The sequence below is a fragment of the Ornithorhynchus anatinus genome, chromosome 4 (assembly GCF_004115215.2).
Source record: "Ornithorhynchus anatinus isolate Pmale09 chromosome 4, mOrnAna1.pri.v4, whole genome shotgun sequence".
Classification (NCBI taxonomy): Eukaryota; Metazoa; Chordata; class Mammalia; order Monotremata; family Ornithorhynchidae; genus Ornithorhynchus; species Ornithorhynchus anatinus.
Genome location: NC_041731.1, coordinates 91,278,616 through 91,291,858, shown reverse-complemented (window position 1 = coordinate 91,291,858; position 13,243 = coordinate 91,278,616). Strand labels below are relative to the sequence as shown.

Below are 13,243 nucleotides of genomic sequence, written 5' to 3'. Positions count from 1 at the left end.
GTTAAGCGCTTACTATGTGCCGAGCACTGTTCTAAGCGCTAGGGTAGACACAGGGGAATCAGGTTGTCCCACGTGGGGCTCACAGTCTTAATCCCCATTTTACAGATGAGGTAACTGAGGCACCGAGAAGTTAAGTGACTTGCCCAAAGCCACCCAGCTGACAAGTGGCCGAGCCGGGATTTGAACCCATGACCTCTGACTCCAAAGCCCGTGCTCTTTCCACTGAGCCACGCTGCTTCGCTAGTATTATCATTACTATCATTAATTCCTGTGCCTCAGTTACCTCATCTGCTTGTGAGCCCTATAAGGGGCATGAACTGTGTCCTACCTGATTATCTTGTATCTACCCCAGCGCTCAGTACAGTGTCTGACATGTAGTAAGGGAATTACAAATACTATTTTTAAAAAGTACTGTTAAGTACTTAATTACATTGTCATAGAGCATTCATATTTAAGCAACAAACGTTTCACTCTATTTCAATCTTAGAAAGTCTGCATTTAGGGAACTTATGGGCCACCAAAAGGTCAAACCACACAGCCTGCACCTGTTGCATGCTTGGAGAATTTCTTCATCCCATTTATACATCATTATTCAAGTACTTCAGGGCCAAATTTCAACTCGTATGTCGCAATAGAAATAGACCCCCCAACTTTTTTTATGACTAAATATACTGAGCATAATGAACATATGCTAAAAAAAATCTAAAATGCAGTTTGTGCTGTGCCCCATTGACTACAAAATCACTATGAACAATGCATTTTGTATAGTATATTGCTCCAGGGAAACTGGATCAGCATTAAGAATGAATCAAGAACAATGCATTTGAAATCAGCTAATTCTGCCTCAGCGCTTTTAAAAACGATTTGTTATGATATTACTTCCTGTCAAGCACATAATGAAATTTTTTCCTCAATAAAACTAAACACTTTGTGTAATTTCTGCTTTTCTCATTTTCCACTTTTTAAGCACTAAATATTTAAACAATGCAGACCCGAAATTCCCAAACCACTAATCTGCTTTATGCCTCTGCCCCTGAGGTGTCATAACTATCAGGCCTCTGCCCACACCTTTGAAGAGCCATGAAAGAAAGAACTGTTGAAGTCCTTACCTGCCCGCAGGCCAAACCCATTCCTCTCTCTCCCATGCCGTGTGGACAGGATAAATTTAACTCCAGGGCATCTGCTCCAGAAGCCTTTGAACATGCAAAAAAACCCAAAGATGTAGAGTCAAAGTTTTACTCCTGTACTGAGACACTTTCCCAATTCAGGCCTTGACAGAGGTCACATGACAAAGGTCAAACTTCAACCATTCGAGGGCATCTCTGCCCTACCCAGAAGAACCCCCGAGCGTGCTCCGTCCGATCCTTTTGCCACAACCCATTGTGCTTTTCACAATGACATTTTCTCATCTGCTTTTCAAGGAATACATTTTTATCGCGGGCTAAAATAGCAAAACAAACAATATCAAGCTCTTATTCTGTCTAAGCACTTCAGAAAATATAATAAAGCAAGTAGATGGGATCTCTGCCTTCAAAGAGATTACATAATGGAACTTCTGGCATCTGCCTGAGAAGCTGGAAAATGTTTAAATTGCATCCCGGGCAATAGCCAACATCGTTATACTGTTCTCTCCCAAGCACTTAGTATAGTGTTTTGTATGTAGTAAGTGCTCAGTAAGTATGATTGATTGAATGGATAAGTTTTTTGCTAACAACAACAAAAACCAGAATTTATTTTTTCACTAAGTCATCTTAGATAGCCACCTTTTAAATACATGGTTTTTGGAAGCGTGTTAACTCTTTTAATGACACGAGTATAATAATAATAATAATAATGTTGATATTTGTTAAGCGCTTACTATGTGCCAAAACACTGTTCTAAGCACTGAGGTATATTCAGGGTAGTCAGGTTGTCCCATCTGGGATCACTCTATTAATTTCCATTTTACAGATGAGATAACTGAGGCACCTACAAGTTAAGTGACTTGCCCAAAGTCACAACAGCTGACAAGTGGCAGAGCCGGGATACTCATAATCATATTTATTAAGGAACTATTCAGTGCTACATAATATTAACTGCTTGGGAAGCACAGCAGAACTGTAAATTATATTCCCTTCTTAAAAGAATCTTACTACTGGGGGAGGCAGACATAGAAATATCAAATATTCTATATACACAAATACAGTTTTGATTACCATCTCCACATGGATGATGCCCAAATCTAACTTAGTAGCCCCAACTTCTCTCCTCCTCTGCAGTCTGGCATTTCCTCCTGCCTCCAGGCCATCTCGGCACGATTTCCCCCAGCACCTCAAGATTAACCATTGAATTCCTCAGCTTCCTCCAAAATCCTCCTTGGCCCCTCCATTAACCTGTCACTGTCTACAAAACTAACAGTGTCCCTGTTATCTCCAACCTGCCACCTTGGTATTATCCTTGGCTCCTCTCTCTTTTTCCTCATGCTTATTCAGTCTGTCACCAGATCCTGTGGATTTTTATTGTCTTCACAATATCTCTAGAATCTCCCCTTCTTCTCTATCCAACTTTTCCCTGTGCAGTTGCGAACCCTTGTCATACCTTAACTGGACTATTTCATAGGCCGGATGCAGACCTTCCTGCTGACAGCCTCTCCCCCTTCAGTCCTTATCTCAATCATTTTTTCTAAAATGTCATTTTGTACATATCTCCCCTCTCCTCAAAATCCTCCAGTGGTTGCCCATTCATTTAACAATAATAATAATAATGTTGTATCTCAATCATTTTTTCTAAAATGTCATTTTGTACATATCTCCCCTCTCCTCAAAATCCTCCAATGGTTACCCATTCATTTAACAATAATAATAATAATAATAATAATGTTGGTATTTGTTGAGCATTTACTATGTGCAGAGCACTGTTCTAAGAGCTGGGGGAGATACAGGGTAATGGGGTTGTCCCATGTGAGGCTCACAGTCTTCATCCCCATTTTACAGATGAGGTCATTGAGGCACAGAGAAGTTAAATGACTTGCCCACAGTCACACAGCTAAGTGGCAGAGCCGGGATTAGAACCCATGACCTCTTTCCACTTAGCCACACTGCTTTACACATCAAAGAGAAACCCCTGTTATAAGCTTTAAGGAACTCAACCACTCTCTCACCATTTCAACCCAGTCTTTACACTTTGGACCTCTGCATCCCACCTAGAGACGGTGACCAGTTCTAAACTCCCAGTCAGTCGTATTTATTGAGTGCTTACTGTGGTCAGAGTGCTTGGGAGTTCAATATAACAGAGTTGCTCAGCATGTTCCCTGTCCACAAGGAGTTTGCAGTCTAGAGACTCTCAGTCTAATCTAGTCTCTCTTGCTTTTGACCTCTTATATATGTTCTCATTCCTGCATGGCCCTCTCCCCCCCTTCACACCTGGCCAACCACAATTCTTCCCAACTTCAAAACCCTTCCTAAAAGCACATCTCCCCAGGAGGTCTTCCCTGATGAATTTTTCATCTCTCCACTTCTGCCTCTTCAATACATTTGTGTTATATATAGTCTCAGCTCCTCACCCCTTAAGCACACAGGCATCTACCCTACACCATCTCCTCCAGGGCACACGTCTTGTCTTGTCTTATGCCGTCGAGTCGTTTCCAACCCACAGTGACACCACAGACACATCTCTCCCAGAACGCTCTGCTGTTATCTGCAATCTATCTGGTGGCGTAACCTTAGAGTTTTCTTGGTAAAAACACGGCAATGGACTGCCATTGCCGCCTTCCCAGCAGTGAACTTGAGTCTCTGTCCTTGACTCTCTCCCGTGCTATTCGACTCCCGGCTCTGGCACTTGTCAGCTGTGTGACTGTGGGCAAGTCACTTAACTTCTCTGTGCCTCAGTTACCTCATCTGTAAAATGGGGATTAACTGTGAGCCTCACGTGGGACAACCTGATTACCCTGTATCTACCCCAGCGCTTACAACAGTGTTCTGCACATAGTAAGCGCTTAATGAATACCAACATTATTATTGCTGCCCAGCACGGGTGAGTTTTGACTTGTAGAAGATTGTCTTCCACTCACTAGTCACTGGCCAAGCTAGGAATGGAATGGACAGGCCTCTGCTTGACTCTTCCTCCCATAGCCTCTCCCATAGAGAAGCAGCGTGGCTCAGTGGAAAGAGCATGGGCTTTGGAGTCAGGGCTCATGAGTTCGAATCCCAGCTCTGCCACTTGTCGGCTGTGTGACTGTGGGCAAGTCACTTAACTTCTCTGTGCCTCAGTTCCCTCATCTGTAAAATGGGGATTAAGACTGTGAGCCCCACGTGGGACAACCCGATTCCCCTATGTCTACCCCAGCGCTTAGAACAGTGCTCGGCACATAGTAAGTGCTTAACAAATACCAACATTATTATTATTATTATAGCCGAGAATGGTAGAGAACTGGAAACTCTCCAGGCACCACCCTGAGAGGGTAGCACACAGGTACATATCCTTAAACTCTATTGCTTCTCACTATTTTAGGGGCTATCTCTCCCACTGAACTTTCAGATCCTTCAAGGCAGGGATCATATCTACTATTACAGCCTCACAAGTACTTAGAACTGTGTTCTGTACAGAGTAAGCAATCAATAAACACAACTGACTGAAATAAATGAATACAAAAATGCATGGATATTGAAAACAAAAAAAAGCAACACCAAATTTGAGGAACTTAATGGAGAAAAGAAACCACAGTGGATTTAAGACACTTGCTAATGACAAATATAAAAGATGAATAGAAATAAATTGGGATGGAGCACAAAAATGAAATTGAGTTTTTGAGAGTGAAGAATGTCCAGCAAAATGTCATTATATACCAGATTAAAAATTAAACCAAAACTTCCAAAAAAATCAGAGATAAGGCTCATCATTCATTAAAATAATATTCTAATCCAGAGTTGTTATAAGAAATTGGTACAATTTAGGAAAAATAAACTATACAACCAACTAATGTGGCACTTTGGGATTTAAAACAAGTTTAGTAAAAATCAACATTTTACAATATATGTTTAATAAAAATTAGGATTTTATGATTTGCTAAGAGAAGGTAGGTGTTGAAAATAGATATTAAAAGGCTCAAGAACTTTACACACTAATTATAAAACAGATCAACAAAGATTATAGTTCTTAATGTATGTTCAAGATATGTGCAATTAACTTTAAGGAAATAAAGGAAGTTTTTTCAAAAAATAAGGAATACATAGATTGATAAAGTACATATAGCTACCTCCTTTAGTGACAGAGAAAATTGTTAATAATAATTGTGGTATTTAAGTGCTTACTATGTGTCAGACTACTGTACTAAGTGTTGGGGTGGATACAACATAATCAGAATGGATACCATCCCATACAGGGCTCACTGCCTGAGGGGAAAGGAGAACTGGCATTCAATCCCCATTTCACAGATGAGGTAACTGAGGTACAGAGAAATTCACTGACTTGTTCCAGGTCACACAGTAGGAAAGTGGAGGAGCTGGGATTAGAACTCAGGTTTTCTGATCCCCAGGCTCAGTTACCTCATCTGTAAAATAGGGATTAAGACTGTGAACCCCGATTGGGACAACCTGATTACTTTGTATCTACCCCAGCGCTTAGAACAGCACTTGGCACACAGTAAGCACTTAACAAATACCATAATTATTGTAATTATTTATTTTTAATACTTCTGCAGAGCAGGCTCCATATGGGTAAGAAGTCCCAGTCCCTAGTTAAGCTGATGGGAAACTGGCTCTACACATGTAGAGCCTCATATTCAATGATAATATCTAAACTTCAATAATTCCACTGCATTCTAGTCTTGAAAGCAGCATGAAAAATCAGAAGCATTTTTTGTTTCATAGTGAGTGATGCTGAAAATGAGCAGAGGTATTAAAAATGCAGTTGCCTTAGAAAGATAGTGTCAAATACAAACCACAAAAATCCTCAAAGAAATTAATCCAATGGGGACATACATTTGCCTTCATTTTCAGCAGTTACTTAAATATCAGGAAAGAAGACTTAGAGCCACAGATCTCAGTAGCCCCGTGTTGCATACGATGCTAGGAAACCAGTTGACACCTCGGCAATCCAGTGCAGCATTGCAAAATGTCAAAACAGATGAAGACCTTGGGGTGTCTCGACCACCAGCTAAGACTTGTAGATTAAGAGTCTTACATGAATTTTAAAACAAAGACAATTGCTTTATAAAAGTGATGTGAAGACCGAGATATTCAGAGTTCAAAGGTGTGAAGAGGTCTTCAAAAAAAATTGGCCTGCCACATGACTTTGTGAAGATGAAATGAAGGCTCTTGGGTCATCTAAATTGGATTCGAGTTTCAGTTCGCCACTGGCCAGCTGTGTGACCCTAGGACAGAGTTTCCCCATTTCCCAAATGGAAAAATCATACTTGTCTTTCACCTACTTCACAAAGAGGTTGTGAGGACAAAATGAGACAAATAGTATAAAAGCACTTGGTAAAAATAAAATTATTAAGGTATTGTTGTTATCTAATCACTTGAATATCTCTAAATTACATTAACATAATGAGAGGTTTGCTATCATTCAAGAAAAAGTGCAGTAAAAATGTAAAGTATTATTATTTGTCGATTCCTAAAGCATCTTTTGCATTTTGGCTTGCCAATCACTTGCTGTTATGGAGTTTTCTTTTAACATTCTGTAATTTAAAAATTCTATTTCCTGATGATAATTTCAAATAATGAATTAGGAGTTGAAATGGCTAATGGATTTCAAGTTGCAGCTTGTCAATGAATAGAAAATATACTTATCTCATATTGGGAGTTAAGCAAAAAACAATATTCGTGCAAATTTTACTTTCCTAAGAAAACAAACATCCTGTAATTGGGCTGATGGAAAATGTTTTCCATTTACATATTTCTGTTAATAAAACTCAATTTCCTTACCAAACTGGAGAAACTTAGCTGTTTTAACACAAGAATAAAGGCATCCAAAATAAATTTATATTTGCTGAAAGTAGGAAATGGGATTGTGAAAATCCAATATTCTTTTAAAAGATTAAGAAATAAAACATGAAAAAGATGGGGTTCCAAAGGGCCAGCATTAAAGGTAGAATGATAATAAATGGAATTCAATGCTATCTCTCTGTAGAGTAAAAAAAAAAACAACCTGCCTTGTGTTATTTTTGTTTTGTTTCAGTTTCTTTGATTGTGGTTAAAAACACTGATTCTGCTTTGCAAACATTTTAAGGAGAAAATTTGCAATATACACCGCCTGCTATTTGACCAGAAGTATTATTCTCACATCATATTTTTTAATTTTCTGATTTGTCCTAAATGTATGCATGTCAGCTTCTTCTACTGAAAATGAAGCTTGCCACAATGGCTCTGATAAGAGTCTAACCAGACATTCATCTGGACTGCTCTATCATTACAATTTCTTGAGCTGAAAATATGGGTTGGACTGTGAGAATAAAACAGGGGTTGCAGTGAGATGCTGAGAGCATATCTCTTAAATTATCAACAAAAATTTGGGGCCAATCGATCTGTGTGAATTCAGCATGCCTTTCACAAGACAGTTCTCATGCACTTTACTGAAAACATGGTTCTAGGGATTACATCCTCAGGGTGTGACGTGTTCCTCTCCCTTCTTGGTCTCTTTGGGTTATGGGGTTAATTGAGGCACAACTGGAGCTCAAATTCCTGTCCCTCCTCTTCCCCACTGCTAGGTCCAGAATGTTAAAGAATCTGAGCATGTTTTAGCCCAGATGTGTAAATCCCAACATTTGAAGGGACGAATAACAATGAGAATCTGGTGAAAACTTACGTAGACTTCAATTTTGAGCCCTGTGAACATTTTCCTAAAATTTCCACCATAGCATGCAAAGACCCTCAAAACCAGGACTCAAATTCAGCTGATTTTCTACTATCAAATAATATTAGCCTTTTTATGTTTAGGCAGGTGACGATGTTTTATCTGAATAAGTAAATTTGTGAAGGTTTGGAGGATAAGAGTGGGTGAAGGAAGAAGAGGCAGCATGTCAGGACACCACCACTTGTCTATCTTTCATTCCCACCACACATGATACTTGTAGATTATCAATGTGACTCAATGGGCAAGTCTATGGAAGGATCACAGGGAATAGCCATGAAGATAGAAGTTTAAAATTGCAGGTGGGGAGGTGAAGTGAGTGGGATTGAGGATTGGAAATGTGACAGGTAGCAAAGGAAAAGGGTTGAGAAATATAAATTAAAGGGCTTACAAGGGAACAGGAAAGACTGAGCATATATTTGGATTGGGAAGCTAGAGAACAGAGGCCACGGAAAGTGGGGAAGAATGGGCAGGGGACCAGTTATGACAAAACAAGATGGTTAAAAAAAAATGCAGGATGGAGTACGTCGGTGTTGGGCAAAGCTAAGCCAAAGAAAATACAGAGCTAATGTATGTGAACTAGGGGTTAATGAAGGGAAATGGAGTACGCTGATGAAAATTAAGACTAAAATCGCTCCAGTTGCAAGAAGTAACCTCGACTGGACTCTTGTCCCAACATACAAATTATAAAAGGGATGTTTAGAGAAGTGATGGAAGAGGAGGCGACAGAATGATGGTGAAGGGACTTCAGGGAGGTGATGAGGCACAGGTGGAGCCAAAATGGACGTTCAGGGGGAGGGAAAGGGTCTAAATCTTTGGTATCATGTACTTGGAATGCAGTTCTCCTTAGGACTGTAGTCTCAGTAAAAAGACTTTGATACTTAATATCCTGTGCTGACACAGGGGCCAAGGGTCTGGTCGGTGGGCAGCTGGAGAGCCTGTGGGTTTGACCTCACTGTCCTTATCTTGTGAGGATTCCGGGAAGGTGAGCTACGAGCCGGCACTCAAGCTAAAGCTGGAAGGGGATGCCCTCACAGTCCTAGCTTCGAGTACTTCACATTATCCAACATTTAGAAAAAAGTATTTAATGAGTACTCATTTTCATCACCTCATTTACTACATTATATTGACTTGTAGAAAATATCTGAGCCCTGGATTTTTGTTTGTTTTTCATTGAGGATCTGCCCCTTAAAATCATCAATATATGATGGCCACCCAAGCTTGTCCAAGCACTAGAAAAGATGGAGTGAAATCTTCTCTGATGACCTAATAAATTGAGAATCCCTCCTTTAGCCATTTAAAAATTCCATATGGATTGTACCTTTAGTTCCCTGGATTCTCGAGACGTTTGCCAAAGTTCCCCAAGGATTCCTGCTACTGCTCTAATAATAATAATAATATTTTTATAATAAAGGTATTTGTTAAGTGCTTGCTATGTGCCAAGCACTGTTCAAAAGAGAGCTGGGAAGAAGCCGCCAGGTGATTTCTATGACCCCACATTACATCACCCCAAGGGGACAGTGTGAGTGAGGCCTCATGGATTCCAAGCAGTAAACCTGAACAGACTAAATCTCTCTGTTTAACCCAAAACAACAACAAACAGCAGCTCTCTCGCTCATCACCATCAGCTATTTCATTCGGCAGCTGTACTTATAACAGCTGTCTCTTAAAAAAAATGAGTGTAGAAGTATTTTAAATGTTTTCATTTTGTCTAAAGATGGGGTCATTCCAAGTGAGTCAGAGCACTCACTACCAACCCCAGGAAGTTCTCTTCCTTTGACACTGCTGGGTCAGAGTCACATTTTCGGGAACCCAAAACTGATTTTTCTTTTTGTTATGAGTTCCTACTACAAATTGATCTTTCCCATGAAAGGACTGGCCTCCTGGGGAGACAATACACACTACACCTCTTGGGACTTTTGTGACCTGGAAGGTCACAGATATTGTCTACTTAATGGGATCTTGATGCTAATAGAATCCAAAACAATGCTGGAAGATGAGGAATATTTCCACATAATAAGATGTTATATGTTATAAATTAAGAAACAAGAGTACTATAGGGTAATTTTTCTAATTGCCCATCAAAATGTATTTCACCCTTAAATATAAACCTATTACTGGGGTGGGGGGGAGAGGGGAATTTGAGCATTTTAAGCCTTACAAAAGAAGAGAAGGGAATAGCATGATTAAGTCATTCATCATAGTCAGCTTAAAAGTGGCAAAGCTCTTGTCAAGCATGGATCCTGTAGAAGATTTCATGGTCAATTAGGTAAATACACGTATAAAAGGGACCTAGAACTGAAGATCACAAAGCCAATTACTAATTATGTTTAATTTCATTCCCTTAAGTCCCAGAAGTGATTTTTTTTCCTCACAAGTTTAAAAAGCCCAAATAAAATGGAGATTCTTAGGGAAGCTTCAGAACCAATTAGCCAACTATTATTGCTAGCTTAACACCTCCCCCCACCTCGTTTTTATAGAGTCAGAGGATAATACACTTCTCTCTGAATTGAAAAAAAAATCATATCCTTATGTCAGATATAGGTGTAGATTTTTAAACTCTTTTTCCAATTTAAAATAGAAAATCAGGGCATTTGCTTAGGTGTTTTCAGTTGTGCAAAATTAGATTTATATTAGAGGAAACCTGCTGACTAGCATTCTGTTCAGTAGCTTTCTGTCCTATAATGTTATGCAATCTGTATTAAAGCCAGAATAGCATTAAATGAACCTTTTATACTTTAAATATTCAACTGTTTTATATTCAAAATTTCCTCTGGTGCTGTCAAACTAGTTTGCCTGAAGGCGAGGTAAGATCAAGTTAGGCTCTCAAAGGTAGAATCACATTTTATCATGGCATCCATCATAATATACAGTTTGCTTAATATGCAAATAAAAAGTATATGGATTCATAGACGAAAGGATTTTCAGGTAGTGCATAAAATCCAAGGGACCACTTTTGCAGAATAGATTCCTTTTAAATTTACATTTCAATCGTTTTAATGAAAAAAAAACAGGATAAACAAATTATAATGGACATGCTTTAAATTCTCATTTCTAAATTCAATTTCATTTTACTGTAGGATTTTTTTTATTACAGCTTCTTATTTAAGACTAATAGAAACAGGACAAAAGAAATAAAAAAGTGCATTGAGAAGCCATTACCTCAGCCATTTTGGAAAGCTCAGTCCAGTCATCTTTGTTGTAAGTACACATGATGCTAGCAATTACAATCTAAAAAGAAAACACAGAAAATGAGATTTAGGATAGTCCTCTGAATTAATGTTCACAACATACAAACTCCTTCTCAAAGTGATCTTGGATACCAGATTAATAATTACTATTGATGAAATACTGACTGGAGGAAAAGGAATCAGCAAAACTAGAATGCACACAGTCCATGCAGAAACTTACAGCATTATAATAATTATGGTATTTATTAAGTGCTTATTATGTATGAGCATTTGCAGCTAGAACACATAGATCATGGTAATCAAATGGCTTTCAACAGTTAACTCAATTCTAGAAAAAGAAATGTATTTAAAAAAGTTATGGGATGTTACACCCTATGTGCTAAGCACTGTAGTAAGCCATGGGATAACCTCATCGTTATACGGTACCATTAAATCAGACACAGCTCCTTTCCCACATGGGACTCAAAATCTGTGGGTGAAAGGAGAACAGGAATCTTATCCCCATTTTTGCAGATGTGGAGATCAGTCAATCAATTGAGGTTATTCTTTATGGTATTTGTCAAGCACTTAGTACATGCCAGGCACTGTATTAAGCACTGGGGAAGATACAAGCTAATTAGGATGGACACAGTCCCTGTCCCACATGGGGCTCACAGTTGTAATCCCTCTTTTAAAGCTCATTTTGGGCAGGGTGCATGTCTGCTAATTATGTTGCATTGTACTACTCCAAGCACTTAGTATACTACTCTGCACATAGTAAATTCTCCATAAATAACTTTGGATGATGAGGAAACTGAGGCACAGAGAAGTTGAGTGACTTTTGCAAGGTGGTGGAGCAGGGATTAATAATAATAATGTTGGTATTTGTTAAGTGCTTACTATGTGCAGAGCACTGTTCTAAGCGCTGGGGTAGATGTAGGATAATCAGGTTGTCCCATGTGAGGCTCACAGTTAATCCCCATTTTACAGATGAGGTAACTGAGGCACAGAGAAGTTAAGTGACTTGCCCACAGTCACACAGCTGACAAGTGGCAGAGTCTGGATTCGAACTCATGATCTCTGATTCCCAAGCCCGGGCTCTTTCCACTGAGCCACGTCCTTCTCATTTCCAGGTCCATGTTCATTCATTCATTCATTCAATAGTATTTATTGAGCGCTTACTATGTGCAGAGCACTGTACTAAGCGCTTGGGATGAACAAGTCGGCAACAGATAGAGACAGTCCCTGCCGTTTGACGGGCTTACGGTCTAATCGGGGGAGACGGACAGACAAGAACAATGGCACTAAACAGCGTCAAGGGGAAGAACATCTCGTAAAAACAATGGCAACTAAATAGAATCGAGGCGATGTACAATTCATTAACAAAATAAATAGGGTAACGAAAATATATACAGTTGAGCGGACGAGTACAGTGCTGTGGGGATGGGAAGGGAGAGGTGGAGGAGCAGAGGGAAAAGGGGAAAATGAGGCTTTAGCTGCGGAGAGGTAAAGGGGGGATGGCAGAGGGAGTAGAGGGGGAAGAGGAGCTCAGTCTGGGAACGCCTCTTGGAGGAGGTGATTTTTAAGTAGGGTTTTGAAGAGGGAAAGAGAATCAGTTTGGCGGAGGTGAGGAGGGAGGGCGTTCCGGGACCGCGGGAGGACGTGACCCAGGGGTCGACGGCGGGATAGGCGAGACCGAGGGACGGCGAGGAGGTGGGCGGCAGAGGAGCGGAGCGTGCGGGGTGGGCGGTAGAAAGAGAGAAGGGAGGAGAGGTAGGAAGGGGCAAGGTGATGGAGAGCCTTGAAGCCTAGAGTGAGGAGTTTTTTGTTTGGAGCGGAGGTCGATAGGCAACCACTGGAGTTGTTTAAGAAGGGGAGTGACATGCCCAGATCGTTTCTGCAGGAAGATGAGCCGGGCAGCGGAGTGAAGAATAGACCGGAGCGGGGCGAGAGAGGAGGAAGGGAGGTCAGAGAGAAGGCTGACACGGTAGTCTAGCCGGGATATAACGAGAGCCCGTAATAGTAAGGTAGCCGTTTGGGTGGAGATGAAAGGGCGGATCTCGGCGATATTGTAGAGGTGAAACCGGCAGGTCTCGGTAACGGATAGGATGTGTGGGGTGAACGAGAGGGACGAGTCAAGGATGACACCAAGATTGCGGGCCTGCGGGATGGGAAGGATGGTCGTGCCATCCACGGTGATGGAGAAGTCTGGGAGCGGGCCGGGCTTGGGAGGGAAGATGAGG

General features: G+C 40.5%; 1 protein-coding gene across 1 annotated transcript in view; it reads right to left on the bottom strand.

The window, feature by feature from the left end:
• The window catches only part of DPYD (dihydropyrimidine dehydrogenase), an 832,560-nt gene that overhangs the window by 270,819 nt on the left and 548,498 nt on the right, over positions 1–13,243 (bottom strand). The window contains exons 15-16 of the mRNA XM_029062931.2: positions 10,993–11,061; positions 1,110–1,193 (exon numbers count right to left, since the gene is read on the bottom strand). Of these exons, the coding sequence (XP_028918764.1) occupies positions 1,110–1,193; positions 10,993–11,061 (153 nt within the window). The remainder of the gene's footprint in view (positions 1–1,109; positions 1,194–10,992; positions 11,062–13,243) is intronic.